Source organism: Chiloscyllium punctatum, chromosome 1 (assembly GCF_047496795.1).
Source record: "Chiloscyllium punctatum isolate Juve2018m chromosome 1, sChiPun1.3, whole genome shotgun sequence".
Classification (NCBI taxonomy): domain Eukaryota; kingdom Metazoa; phylum Chordata; class Chondrichthyes; order Orectolobiformes; family Hemiscylliidae; genus Chiloscyllium; species Chiloscyllium punctatum.
The window spans coordinates 181,169,082-181,181,776 of record NC_092739.1 but is presented as its reverse complement, the minus strand read 5'-3'; the positions used below and the strand labels follow the sequence as shown (position 1 = coordinate 181,181,776).

Genomic DNA, 12,695 nt, shown 5'->3' with positions numbered 1-12,695 from the left:
GAGGACACAGCCCGAGGTGAGGAGGACGGGGATAGGGGAGGGGGAGAGAGCCGGGGAGGGGGGAGGGGGAGGGGATGGGGGAGGGGGAGAGACGGGGGAGGGGGAGGGGGAGGGGAGGGGGGAGGGGGAGAGATGGGGGAGAGGGGAGGGGAACGGGGATAAGGGGAGGGGGAGAGACGGGGAGAGGGGAGGGGGAGGGGGGGATGGGAGGGGAGAGACGGGGAGAGGGGAGGGGAACGGGATAGGGAGGGGGAGAGACGGGGGAGAGGGGAGGGGAACGGGATAGGGGAGGGTGAGAGACGGAGGAGAAGGGAGGGGGATGGGGAGGGGGAGAGACAGGGAAGAGGGGAGGGGAACGGGGATAGGGGAGGGGGAAAGACGGGGGAGAGGGGAGGGGGAGAGACGGAGGAGGGGGAGGGGGAACGGGGATAGGGGAGGGGGAGAGAAGGGGGAGAGGGATGGAGAGGGGGAGAGACGGAGGAGAGGGGAGGGGACGGGGATAGGGGAGGGTGAGAGACGGGGGAGAGGGGAGGGGGGAGAGACGGGGAAGAGGGGAGGGGGAGGGGGATGGGGAGAGACGGAGGAGAGGAGAGGGGGATGGGGAGGGGGAGAGACTGGGGAGAGGGGAGGGGAGACGGGGATAGGGGAGGGGGTGAGACAGAAGAGAGGGGAGGGAGAGGGGGATGGGGGTGGGGGAGAGACGGAGGAGAAGGGAGGGGGATGGGGAGGGGAGAGACAGGGAAGAGGGGAGGGGAACGGGGATAGGGGAGGGGGGAAAAGACGGGGGAGAGGGGAGGGGAGAGACGGAGGAGGGGGAGGGGGAACGGGGATAGGGGAGGGGGAGAGAAGGGGGAGAGGGATGGAGAGGGGGAGAGACGGAGGAGAGGGGAGGGGGGACGGGGATAGGGTAGGGGAGAGATGGGGAGAGGGGAGGGGAGGGGGATGGGGGTGGGGGAGAGACGAAGCGAGGGGAGGGGGGTTGGGAGATGGGGGAGAGGGATGAGAGAGAGGACGGGGAGAGGGAAGGGGGATGGGGGAGAGACCGAGGGAGAGGGAGGGGGATGGGGGAGAGACGGGGGAAAGGGGAGTGGGAGTGCGAGGGGGAGGGGTAGGGTGATGGGGAAGGTGGAGGAGAAGGGCGGGGGAGGGGGACAGGGGAGAGGGAGGGGAGAGATGGGCAGAGGGGAGGGGGACGGGGAGAGACGGGGAGAGGGCAGGGGGACAGGGAAGGTGAGGAGAGGGGAGGGGGATGGGGACAGGGGAGAAGGAAGGGGGAGAGACAGGGGGAGAGGGGAGGAGGACGGGGAGAGGGGAGGGGGAGGGGAGAGATGGGGGAAGAGGGGAGGGGGAGGGGGATGGGGAGGAGGATAGACAGGGGAGAGGGGAGGGGAGAGTTGGGGAGAGGGGCAGGGTTAGGGGGAGATGGGGAGAGGGGAGGGGGAGGGGAGAGATGGGGGGAAGAGGGGAGGGGGAGGGGGATGGGGGAGGAGGATAGACAGGGGAGAGGGGAGGGGAGAGTTGGGGGAGAGGGGCAGGGTTAGGGGGAGATGGGGAGGAGGGGAGGGGGAGAGATGGGGAGGGGTATGGGAGAGGGGGGGGAGGGGCAGGTGAGAGAGGGGATAGCTGGGGAGGGGAGAGATGGTGAGAGGCAGGGAGGGGATGGGGAGAGGTGTTAGGGAGGGTGGTGCAGCGATCTGGGCCACATGCTGAGGCATCCTGAGGTGAGAGACCCTCAGTCCAACCAGTGCACGCGGACCATGTTCCCAAACTAAACTAAACCAATCCTCCTGCCTGCTCCTGGCCCTTATCCCTCTAAACATGTATTATTCATAAACATATGCAAATGTATTTTAAACATTGTAATTTTGCCCATATCCAGCACTTCCTCAGGAAGTTCATTCCACATGCGAACCACCCCTGTGTGTAAAACATTTACCCTCATGTCTTTTTTAACTCCCTCTCTGCGCACCTTAAAACTGGACCCCGTAGTCTTGAAATTCCCCATCCTAGGGAAATAATCACCACCATTAACTCTATCCTCAATGTTTTATAAATTCGATAAGGTCACCTCTCAACGCCCCGCGCTCCCAGTGAAAAGAGTCCCAGTCCCAGTTTATTAATATCCTTCCTGTAACAGGGTGACCAGAACTGCACACACTACTCACCAACATCCTCTACAAACTCAACGTGATGTCCCGACTCCTGTACTCAACTGTGTGAGCAATGAAGACAAGTGTGCTAAACACGTTCTTAACCACCCTGAGCACCTGGGACACCACTCTCAAAGAATTATGTCAGTGAACCCTGAGGCCTCTCTGTTCGACAGTGTATTGGAACAGGAGCGAGAGAGGACTGGTGATCAGAGTGAAGAGTGTGTTGCTGGAAAATCACAGCAGGTCAGGCAGCATCCGAGCAGCAGGAGAACCGACGTTTCGGGCATAAGCCCTTCATCAGGAATAGTCAAAGCTGGAGCTAACAAGAGCAGCAGAACTTTTCATAATTTATACTATTCAAGGGACCAGAGAGCTCACTGCTGCAATACTGTGGACAGGTCTAGGCCCGTTATCTAAGGGAAGGATATACGGTATTAGAGACAGTCCAGAGAGGGGTCACTCAACTGGTACTGGGTAGGGAGGGAGTGTCTAATGAGGAGAGGTTGGGTTAGGGTCAGTCTGTACCCATTGGAGTTTAGAAGGATGAGAGGGGCTTATTAAAACAGACATGACTGTTCGAGGACGCAGCAGGTTAGATGGGGGAATGTCATCTGCCTTCCTGGCAGAGTCCGGCATCAGAGAGCATCATCTCAGTTGCCTGTTACAGACAGAGATGAGGAGGAATTTCAGTGGAGTTAGTGAGCACAGAGAGCTGTCACGGCTGGGATCGTTCAGGATGTTCAGAGGTGAGAGAAGCAGATTGTTATCGAGGGTTTATGGGGAAAAGGCAGAATCGTGGAGTTGAGGATTCTCAGATCCTCCATGATCCCGTTGAATAGTGGGCAGGCTCGAAGGGCCGAATGGCTCATCCTGCACCAGGTTAAGATTAGATTAGATTAGATTTACTTACAGTGTGGAAACAGCTCCTTCGGCCCAACAAGTCCACACTGACCCGCCAAAGCGTAACCCACCCATTCCCCTACATTTACCCCTTACCTAACACTACGGGCAATTTAGCATGGCCAATTCACCTGACCTGCACATCTTTGGACTGTGGGAGGAAACCGGAGCACCCGGAGGAAACCCACGCAGACACGGGGAGAACGTGCAAACTCCACACAGTCAGTCGCCTGAGGCGGGAATTGAACCCGGGTCTCTGGCGCTGTGAGGCAGCAGTGCTAACCACTGTGCCACCGTGCTGCCCCAAGATGTAAGTAAGAGCCAAGGTGGGTGCCCGATGTTGTTGCTATGGAGATGGATCAGGTGGTCAACCAGCCTTCATTTCTCACCCCCTTCACCCTCTGCCTCTCCTCCCTCACCCTCTCACCCTCGTCACATCCTCTGCCAGTCTTTCCCCTCACCCTTTCCCCCTCACCTGTGCCAGTCTCTCCCCTTCACCCTCACCCTCTGCCTCCCTCCCCTGTCACCCTGTACCAGTCATTCTCTCCCCTCAGTCTGTGCCGTTCCTGCCCCCAACATCGCCTACAGCTGGGGATCCTGGTGAACTGCAGGTACATTGATGGTGTTTTCTCTCTCTTACTATGGTTCCAGCTGACTGTCCGACTGAAGGCTGGAGCAAGGATTGGAGAGGGTCGTGTGGAGATTCTCAAAGGCAGTGAGTGGGGCACCATCTGTGATGACCAGCTGGAACGCTGTGTCTGCCAGTGTGGTCTGCCGGGAACTCGGCTTTGGGAGTGCCAAGGAGGCATTGACGGGGGCTCGAATGGGTAAAGGTAGGTCCCAGCTGGGGGCAAAGGTGAAGGACAGAGAGTTACTGGGCAGGACAGGAAGTAATGGGAGACAGGGGGAAATACCGGGAAGTGTTACGGTGCGGGGTATACCAGAGAGGGGTGTTACAGTGGAGGGGTTTACTCGGGAGAGGTGTTACAGTGCGGGGTATACCGGGAGAGGTGTTACAGTGCGGGGTATACCGGGAGAGGTGTTACAGTGCGGGGTTATACCGGGGAGAGGTGTTACAGTGCGGGGTATACCGGGGAGAGGTGTTGTGGTGTGGGGTATACTGGGTAGGGGGTTGTTACAGTGCAGGGTATACCAAGGAGAGGTGTTGTGGTGTGGGGTATACCGGGTAGGGGTGTTACAGTGCGGGGTTACCAGGGAGAGGTGTTGTGGTGTGGGGTATACCGGGGAGAGGTGTTACAGTGCGGCGTTTACCGGGGAGAGGTGTTGTGGTGTGGGGTATACCGGGGAGGGGTGTTACGGTGTTTATGGTGCAGGGTATACCGGGGAGAGGTGTTGCAGTGCGGGGGTGTTACAGGGCGGGATTTACCGGGGAGAGGTGTTACAGGGCAGGGTATACAGGGAGAGGTGTTGTGGTGTGGGGTATACCGGGGAGAGGGGTGTTACAGGGCGGGGTATACCAGGGAGAGGTGTTGTGGTGTGGGGTATACCAGGGGAGAGGTGTTACAGTGCGGGGTATACCAGGGAGAGGTGTTGTGGTGTGGGTATACCGGGTAGGGGTGTTACAGTGCGGGGTTTACCGGGGAGAGGTGTTACAGTGCGGGGTATACTGGGGACTGTTACGGTGCGGGGTTATACCAGGGAGTGTTATGGTGCGGGTATACCAGGGAGTGTTACAGTGTGGGTTATACCAGGGAGGGGTGTTACAGCATGGGGTGTACAGTGGAGGGGTGTGGGGTATACCTGGGAGTGTTACGTTGTGGGGTATACTGGGGAAGGGTGTTATAGTGCGGGGTATACCGGGAGTGTTACGTTGTGGGGTATACCGGGGAAGGGTGTTATAGTGCGGGGTATACCGGAGAAGTTTGTTACAGTGTGGGTATACCAGGGAGGCATGTTACAGTGCAGAGTATACAGGGAGTGTTATGATGTGGGGTATACCGGGGAGGGGTGTTACGGTGTGGGATATACCAGGGAGTGTTACGGTGCAGGGTATACCAGGGAGTGTTATGGTGCGGGGTATACCAGGGAGTGTTACGGTGAGGAGGTATACCAGGGAGTGTTACATTATGGGTTATACCAGGGGAGTGTTACGGTGCGGGGTATAACGGGGAGTGTTATGGTGCAGGGTATACCGGGGAGTGTTACGTGCAGGGTATACCGGGGAGTGTTATGGCGCAGGGTATACCGGGGAGTGTTATGGTGCGGGGTATACCAGGGAGTGTTACAGTGTGGCGTATGCCAGGGAGTGTTATGGTGTGGGGTATACCAAGGAGTGTTATGGTGCAGGGCATACCGGGGAGTGTTACAGTGTGGCGTATGCCAGGGAGTATTACAGTGCGGGGTATACCAGGGAGTGTTATGGTGTGGGGTAATACCGGGGAGTGTTACGGTGTGGGATATACCAGGGAGTGTTATGGTGCAGGGTATACCGGGGAGTGTTACGGTGCAGGGTATACCAGGGAGTGTTATGGTGCGGGGTATACCGGGGAGTGTTACGGTGTGGGATATAACAGGGAGTGTTATGGTGCAGGGTATACCGGGGAGTGTTACGGTGCAGGGTATACCAGGGAGTGTTATGGTGCGGGGTATACCGGGGAGTGTTACGGTGTGGGATATACCAGGGAGTGTTATGGTGCAGGGTATACCAGGGAGTGTTACGGTGCAGGGTATACCAGGGAGTGTTATGGTGTGGGGTATACCAGGGAGTGTTACGGTGTTGGGTATACCAGGGAGTGTTACGGTGCGGGGTATACCAGGGAGTGTTACATTGCGGGGTATACCAGGGAGTGTTATGGTGCAGGGTATACCAGGGAGTGTTACGGTGTGGGATATACTAGGGTGTGTTACGATGCGGGGTATACCAGGGAGTGTTATGGTGCGGGGTATACCAGGGAGTGTTATGGTGCGGGGTATACCGGGGAGTGTTACGGTGCGGGGTATACCGGGGAGTGTTATGGTGCGGGGTATACCGGGGAGTGTTACGGTGCGGGGTATACCGGGGAGTGTTATGGTGCGGGGTATACCAGGGAGTGTTACGGTGCAGGGTATACCAGGGTGTGTTACGGTGCGGGGTATACCAGGGAGTGTTATGGTGTGGGGTATACCGGGGAGTGTTGTGGTGCGGGGTATACCGGGGAGTGTTACGGTGTGGGATATACCAGGGAGTGTTATGGTGCAGGGTATACCAGGGAGTGTTACGGTGCAGGGTATACCAGGGAGTGTTATAGTGTGGGGTATACCAGGGAGTGTTACGGTGTTGGGTATACCAGGGAGTGTTATGGTGCGGGGTATACCAGGGAGTGTTACGGTGCAGGGTATACCAGGGAGTGTTATGGTGCAGGGTATACCAGGGAGTGTTACGGTGCGGGGTACACCAAGGAGTGTTACGGTGCGGGATATAACGGGGAGTGTTACGGTGCGGGGTATAACGGGGAGTGTTACGGTGCGGGGTACACCAGGGAGTGTTATGGTGCGGGCTATACCAGGGAGTGTTACGGTACAGGGTATACCAGGAAGAGTTATGGTGCCAGGTATAACGGGGAGTCTTACGGTGCGGGGTATACCAGGGAGTGTTATGGTGCGGGCTATACCAGGCAGTGTTACGGTACAGGGTATAACGGGGAGTGTTACGGTTTGGGATATACCAGGGAGCGTTACGGTACAGGGTATAACGGGGAGTGTTATGGTGTGGGATATACCAGGCAGTGTTACGGTACAGGGTATAACGGGGAGTGTTATGGTGTGGGATATACCAGGCAGTGTTACGGTACAGGGTATAACGGGGAGTGTTACGGTACAGGGTATAACGGGGAGTGTTATGGTGCGAGGTATAATGGGGAGTGTGTTACAGTGCGGGGTATAACGGGGAGTGTTACGGTGTGGGATATACCAGGGAGTGTTACGGTACAGGGTATAACGGGGAGTGTTATGGTGCAGGGTATAATGGGGAGTGTTACGGTGTGGGATATACCAGGGAGTGTTATGGTGCGGGCCATACCAGGCAGTGTTACGGTACAGGGTATAACGGGGAGTGTTATGGTGCAGGGTATAATGGGGAGTGTGTTACAGTGCGGGGTACACCAGGGAGTGTTATGGTGCGGGGTATAACGGGGAGTGTTACGGTGCAGGGTATACCAGGGAGTGTTATGGTGCGGGGTATAACGGGGAGTGTTACGGTGCAGGGTATACCAGGGAGTGTTATGGTGCGGGGTATACCAGGGAGTGTTATGGTGTGGGGTATACCAAGGAGTGTTATGGTGCAGGGTATACCGGGGAGTGTTACGGTGCAGGGTATACCGGGGAGTGTTATGGTGCGGGGTATACCGGGGAGTGTTACGGTGTGGGATATACCAGGGAGTGTTATGGTGCAGGGTATACCAGGGAGTGTTACGGTGTTGGGTATACCGGGGAGTGTTACGGTGCGGGGTATACCGGGGAGTGTTATGGTGCGGGGTATACCGGGGAGTGTTATGGTGCGGGATATACCGGGGAGTGTTACGGTGCGGGATATACCAGGGAGTGTTACGGTGCGGGATATACCGGGGAGTGTTACGGTGCGGGGTATACCAGGGAGTGTTACGGTGCAGGGTATACCAGGGTGTGTTACGGTGCGGGGTATACCAGGGAGTGTTACGGTGCGGGGTATAACGGGGAGTGTTACGGTGCGGGGTACACCAGGGAGTGTTATGGTGCGGGCTATACCAGGCAGTGTTACGGTACAGGGTATAACGGGGAGTGTTATGGTGCAGGATATAACGGGGAGTGTTATAGTGCGGGGTATAATGGGGAGTGTGTTACAGTGCGGGGTACACCAGGGAGTGTTATGGTGCAGGGTATAACGGGGAGGGGTGTTACAGTGTGGGGTATAACGGGGAGTGTTACGGTGTGGGATATACCAGGGAGTGTTATGGTGCGGGGTATACCAGGGTGTTACAGTATTGGTTTATACCAGGGAGGGGTGTTATAGCGTGGGGTGTGCAGTGGAGGGGTACTACAGTGTGGGTATACAGGAGAGGGGTGTTACGGTGCAGGGTATGCGAGGGAGTGTTACGGTGTGGGGTATACCAGGGAGTGTTATGGTGCAGGGTATAATGGGGAGTGTGTTACAGTGCGGGGTATAACGGGGAGTGTTACGGTGTGGCATATACCAGGGAGTGTTACGGTACAGGGTATAACGGGGAGTGTTATGGTGTGGGATATACCAGGCAGTGTTACGGTACAGGGTATAACGGGGAGTGTTATGGTGCAGGGTATAACGGGGAGTGTTATGGTGCAGGGTATAATGGGGAGTGTGTTACAGTGCGGGGTATAACGGGGAGTGTTATGGTGCGGGGTATAATGGGGAGTGTGTTACAGTGCGGGGTATAACGGGGAGTGTTATGGTGCGGGGTATAATGGGGAGTGTGTTACAGTGCGGGGTACACCAGGGAGTGTTATGGTGCGGGGTATAATGGGGAGTGTGTTACAGTGCGGGGTACACCAGGGAGTGTTATGGTGCGGGGTATAACGGGGAGTGTTACGGTGCAGGGTATAACGGGGAGTGTTACGGTGTGGGATATTCCAGGGAGTGTTACGGTACAGGGTATAACGGGGAGTGTTATGGTGCAGGGTATAATGGGGAGTGTGTTACAGTGCGGGGTACACCAGGGAGTGTTATGGTGCGGGGTATAACGGGGAGTGTTACGGTGCAGGGTATACCAGGGAGTGTTATGGTGCGCGGTATACCAGGGAGTGTTATGGTGTGGGGTATACCAAGGAGTGTTATGGTGCAGGGTATACCGGGGAGTGTTACGGTGCAGGGTATACCGGGGAGTGTTATGGTGCGGGGTATACCGGGGAGTGTTACGGTGTGGGATATACCAGGGAGTGTTATGGTGCAGGGTATACCAGGGAGTGTTACGGTGTTGGGTATACCAGGGAGTGTTACGGTGCGGGGTATACCAGGGAGTGTTACGTTGCGGGGTATACCAGGGAGTGTTATGGTGCAGGGTATACCAGAGAGTGTTATGGTGCAGGGTATACCGGGGAGTGTTACGGTGCAGGGTATACCGGGGAGTGTTACGGTGCGGGATATACCAGGGAGTGTTACGGTGCGGGATATACCGGGGAGTGTTACGGTGCGGGGTATACCAGGGAGTGTTACGGTGCAGGGTATACCAGGGTGTGTTACGGTGCGGGGTATACCAGGGAGTGTTACGGTGCGGGGTATAACGGGGAGTGTTACGGTGCGGGGTACACCAGGGAGTGTTATGGTGCAGGCTATACCAGGGAGTGTTACGGTACAGGGTATACCAGGAAGTGTTATGGTGCCAGGTATAACGGGGAGTGTTACGGTGCGGGGTATACCAGGGAGTGTTATGGTGTGGGCTATACCAGGCAGTGTTACGGTACAGGGTATAACGGGGAGTGTTATGGTGCAGGGTATAACGGGGAGTGTTATGGTGCAGGGTATAACGGGGAGTGTTATAGTGTGGGGTATAATGGGGAGTGTGTTACAGTGCGGGGTACACCAGGGAGTGTTATGGTGCAGGGTATAACGGGGAGGGGTGTTACAGTGTGGGGTATAACGGGGAGTGTTACGGTGTGGGATTTACCAGGGAGTGTTATGGTGCGGGGTATACCAGGGTGTTACAGTATTGGTTTATACCAGGGAGGGGTGTTATAGCGTGGGGTGTGCAGTGGAGGGGTACTACAGTGTGGGTATACAGGAGAGGGGTGTTACGGTGCAGGGTATGCGAGGGAGTGTTACGGTGTGGGGTATACCATGGAGTGTTATAGTATGGGTTTTACCAGGGAGGCGTGTTATAGCGTGGGGTGTACGGTGCAGGCGTGTTATAGTGCTGGATATACTTAGGAGGGGTGCTACGGTGCGGGGCATACCGGGGAGGGGTGTTACAGTTTGGGGTATACCGGGGAGAGAGATTAGATTAGATTACATTACAGTGTGGAAACAGGCCCTTCGGCCCAACAAGTCCACACCGCCCCGCCGAAGCACAACCCACCCATACCCCTATATTTACCCCTTTCCTAACACTACTCATGGCTAATTCACCTGACCTGCACATCTTTGGACTGTGGGAGGAAACCGGAGCACCCGGAGGAAACCCACGCAGACACAGGGAGAACGTGCAAACTCCACACAGTCAGTCGCCTGAGGCGGGAATTGAACCCGGGTGTCTGGCGCTGTGAGGCAGCAGTGCTAACCACTGAGCCACCGTGCCACCGTGTTATGGTGCGGCGTATACCAAGGGGAGTTATGGTGCGGAGTAATCGGGGAGTGTTCTGGTGCAGTGTATACCGGGGAGAGATGTTATGGTACGGGATATACCGAGGGGAGTTATGTGTGGGCTATACCGGGGAGTGTTCTGATGCGGTGTATACCATGGAGAGGTGTTACAGTGTGGGGTATACCAGTGAGGGATGTTACGGTGCGGGGAATACTGGGGAGGGGTGTTACGGTGCTGGGTATACTGGGGAGTGTTACGGTGTCGGGTATACCGGGGAGGGGTGTTACGGTGTGGAGTATACCAGGGAGTGGTGTTACAGTGCGGGGTATATTAGGGAGAGGTGTAACGGAGTGGGGTATACCAGGGAGGGATGGTTATGGTGGGGAGTATAGAGGGTGGTGTGTTATGGTGTGGGGTATACCAGGGAGTGTTATGCTGCTGGGTCTTCCGGGAATGAGTGTTATGGTGTGGGGTATACCGGGGAGGGGAGTTATGGTGCGAGGAATACCGGGGAGTGTTACGGTGTGGGGAATACCGGGGATGGGTGTTATGGTGTGGGGTATACCGGGGAGTGTTACGGTGTGGGGAATACCGGGGACGGGTGTTATGGTGTGGGGTATACCGGGGAGTGTTACGGTGTGGGGAATACCGGGGACGGGTGTTATAGTGTGTGGTATACTGGGGAGTGTTGCGGTGTGGGGAATACCGGGGACGGGTGTTATGGTGTGGCGTATACCGGGGAGTGTTACGGTGTGGGGAATACCGGGGACGAGTGTGACAGTGTGGGGTATACCAGGGAGTGTTACAGTGTGGGGAATACTGGTCACGGGTGTGACGGTGTGGGGAATACCAAGGATGGGTGTGACAACAATAGACAATAGACAATAGACAATAGATGCAGGAGTAGGCTATTCTGCCCTTCGAGCCTGCACCGCCATTCAATATGATCATGGCTGATCATTCCTAATCAGTATCCTGTTCCAGCCTTATCTCCATACCCCTTGACTACACTATCTTTAAGAGCTCTATCCAATTCTTTCTTAAAAGAATCCAGAGACTGGGCCTCCACTGCCCTCTGGGGCAGAGCATTCCACACAGCCACCACTCTCTGGGTGAAGTAGTTTCTCCTCATCTCTGTCCTAAATGGTCTACCCCGTATTTTTAAGTTGTGTCCTCTGGTTCAGCACTCCCCCATCAACGGAAATATGTTTCCTCCTGCCAGAGTGTCCAATCCTTTCATAATCCTATACGTTTCAATCAGATCCCCTCTCAGTCTTCTAAACTCAAGGGTATACAAGCCCAGTCGCTTCAGTCTTTCCGTGTAAGGCAATCCTGCCATTCCAGGAATTGACCTCGTGAACCTACGCTGCACTCCCTCAATAGCCAGAATGTCTTTCCTCAAATTTGGAGACCAGAACTGTACACAGTACTCCAGGTGTGGTCTCACCAGGGCCCTGTACAGCTGCAGAAGCACCTCTTTGCTTCTATACTCAATCCCTCTTGTTATGAAGGCCAGCATGCTATTAGCCTTCTTCACGACCTGCTGTACCTGCATGCTCGCCTTCATTGACTGGTGGACAAGAACACCCAGATCTCTCTGAACAGCCCCTTTACCTAATTTGATACCATTGAGGTAGTAATCTGCCTTCCTGTTCTTGCCACCAAAGTGGATAACCAGACATTTATCCACATTAAACTGCATCTGCCATGCATCTGCCCACTCACCTAACTTGTCCAGGTCACCCTGTAATCCCCTAACATCCTCATCACATTTCACCCTACCACCCAGCTTAGTCTCATCAGCAAATTTGCTAATGTTATTGCTGATACCATCTTCTATATCATTTACATATATTGTAAAAAGCTGCGGTCCCAGCACGGATCCCTGCGGTACCCCACTGGTCACTGCCTGCCATTTCGAAATGGAGCCGTTAATCACTACCCTTTGTTTCCTATTAGCCAACCAATTCTCTATCCAATCTAGTACTTTGCCCCCAATACCGTGCGCTCTAATTTTACTCACTAACCTCTTGTGTGGGACTTTATCAAAAGCTTTCTGAAAGTCCGGTGTGGGGAATAGCTGAATCACAGGTTTCTGATCCAAAGCGTGACCTGTTAAGCCTCCTGCCTGATGTCTCTGACTCTCTCCCGGTTTCCTGAGCTGAGATTCCTGGTGTCAGACTCAGGCACAGCCGTGCTCAGTCTCTGGCTGTAGCTCCCTCTGTGAAGGTTTGATGTTCCCCCAATAAAGCTGCTGCAAATACAGAGACTCTCTCTGAGAGGATCACACGCCCGATCCTGGCACCAACTTTCCTCAGAGCCTCCAGTCCTGAGGCAGGAAATTTCATTCATACATTTCGGTCTCTCTTTGTTCCTGGCAGGTTGTTCAGACACG

At 55.5% G+C, this 12,695-nt stretch overlaps 1 protein-coding gene across 2 annotated transcripts in view; it reads left to right on the top strand.

Moving 5' to 3' along the window:
- Window positions 1–12,695, top strand: part of LOC140482089 (lysyl oxidase homolog 3B-like) — a 152,613-nt gene continuing 139,918 nt past the window's right edge. For both annotated transcript variants that reach the window (XM_072579048.1, XM_072579038.1), the window contains exons 1-2: window positions 1–16; window positions 3,705–3,886. In XM_072579048.1, the coding sequence (XP_072435149.1) occupies window positions 3,790–3,886 (97 nt within the window). In that variant the 5' untranslated portion in view covers window positions 1–16; window positions 3,705–3,789. The remainder of the gene's footprint in view (window positions 17–3,704; window positions 3,887–12,695) is intronic.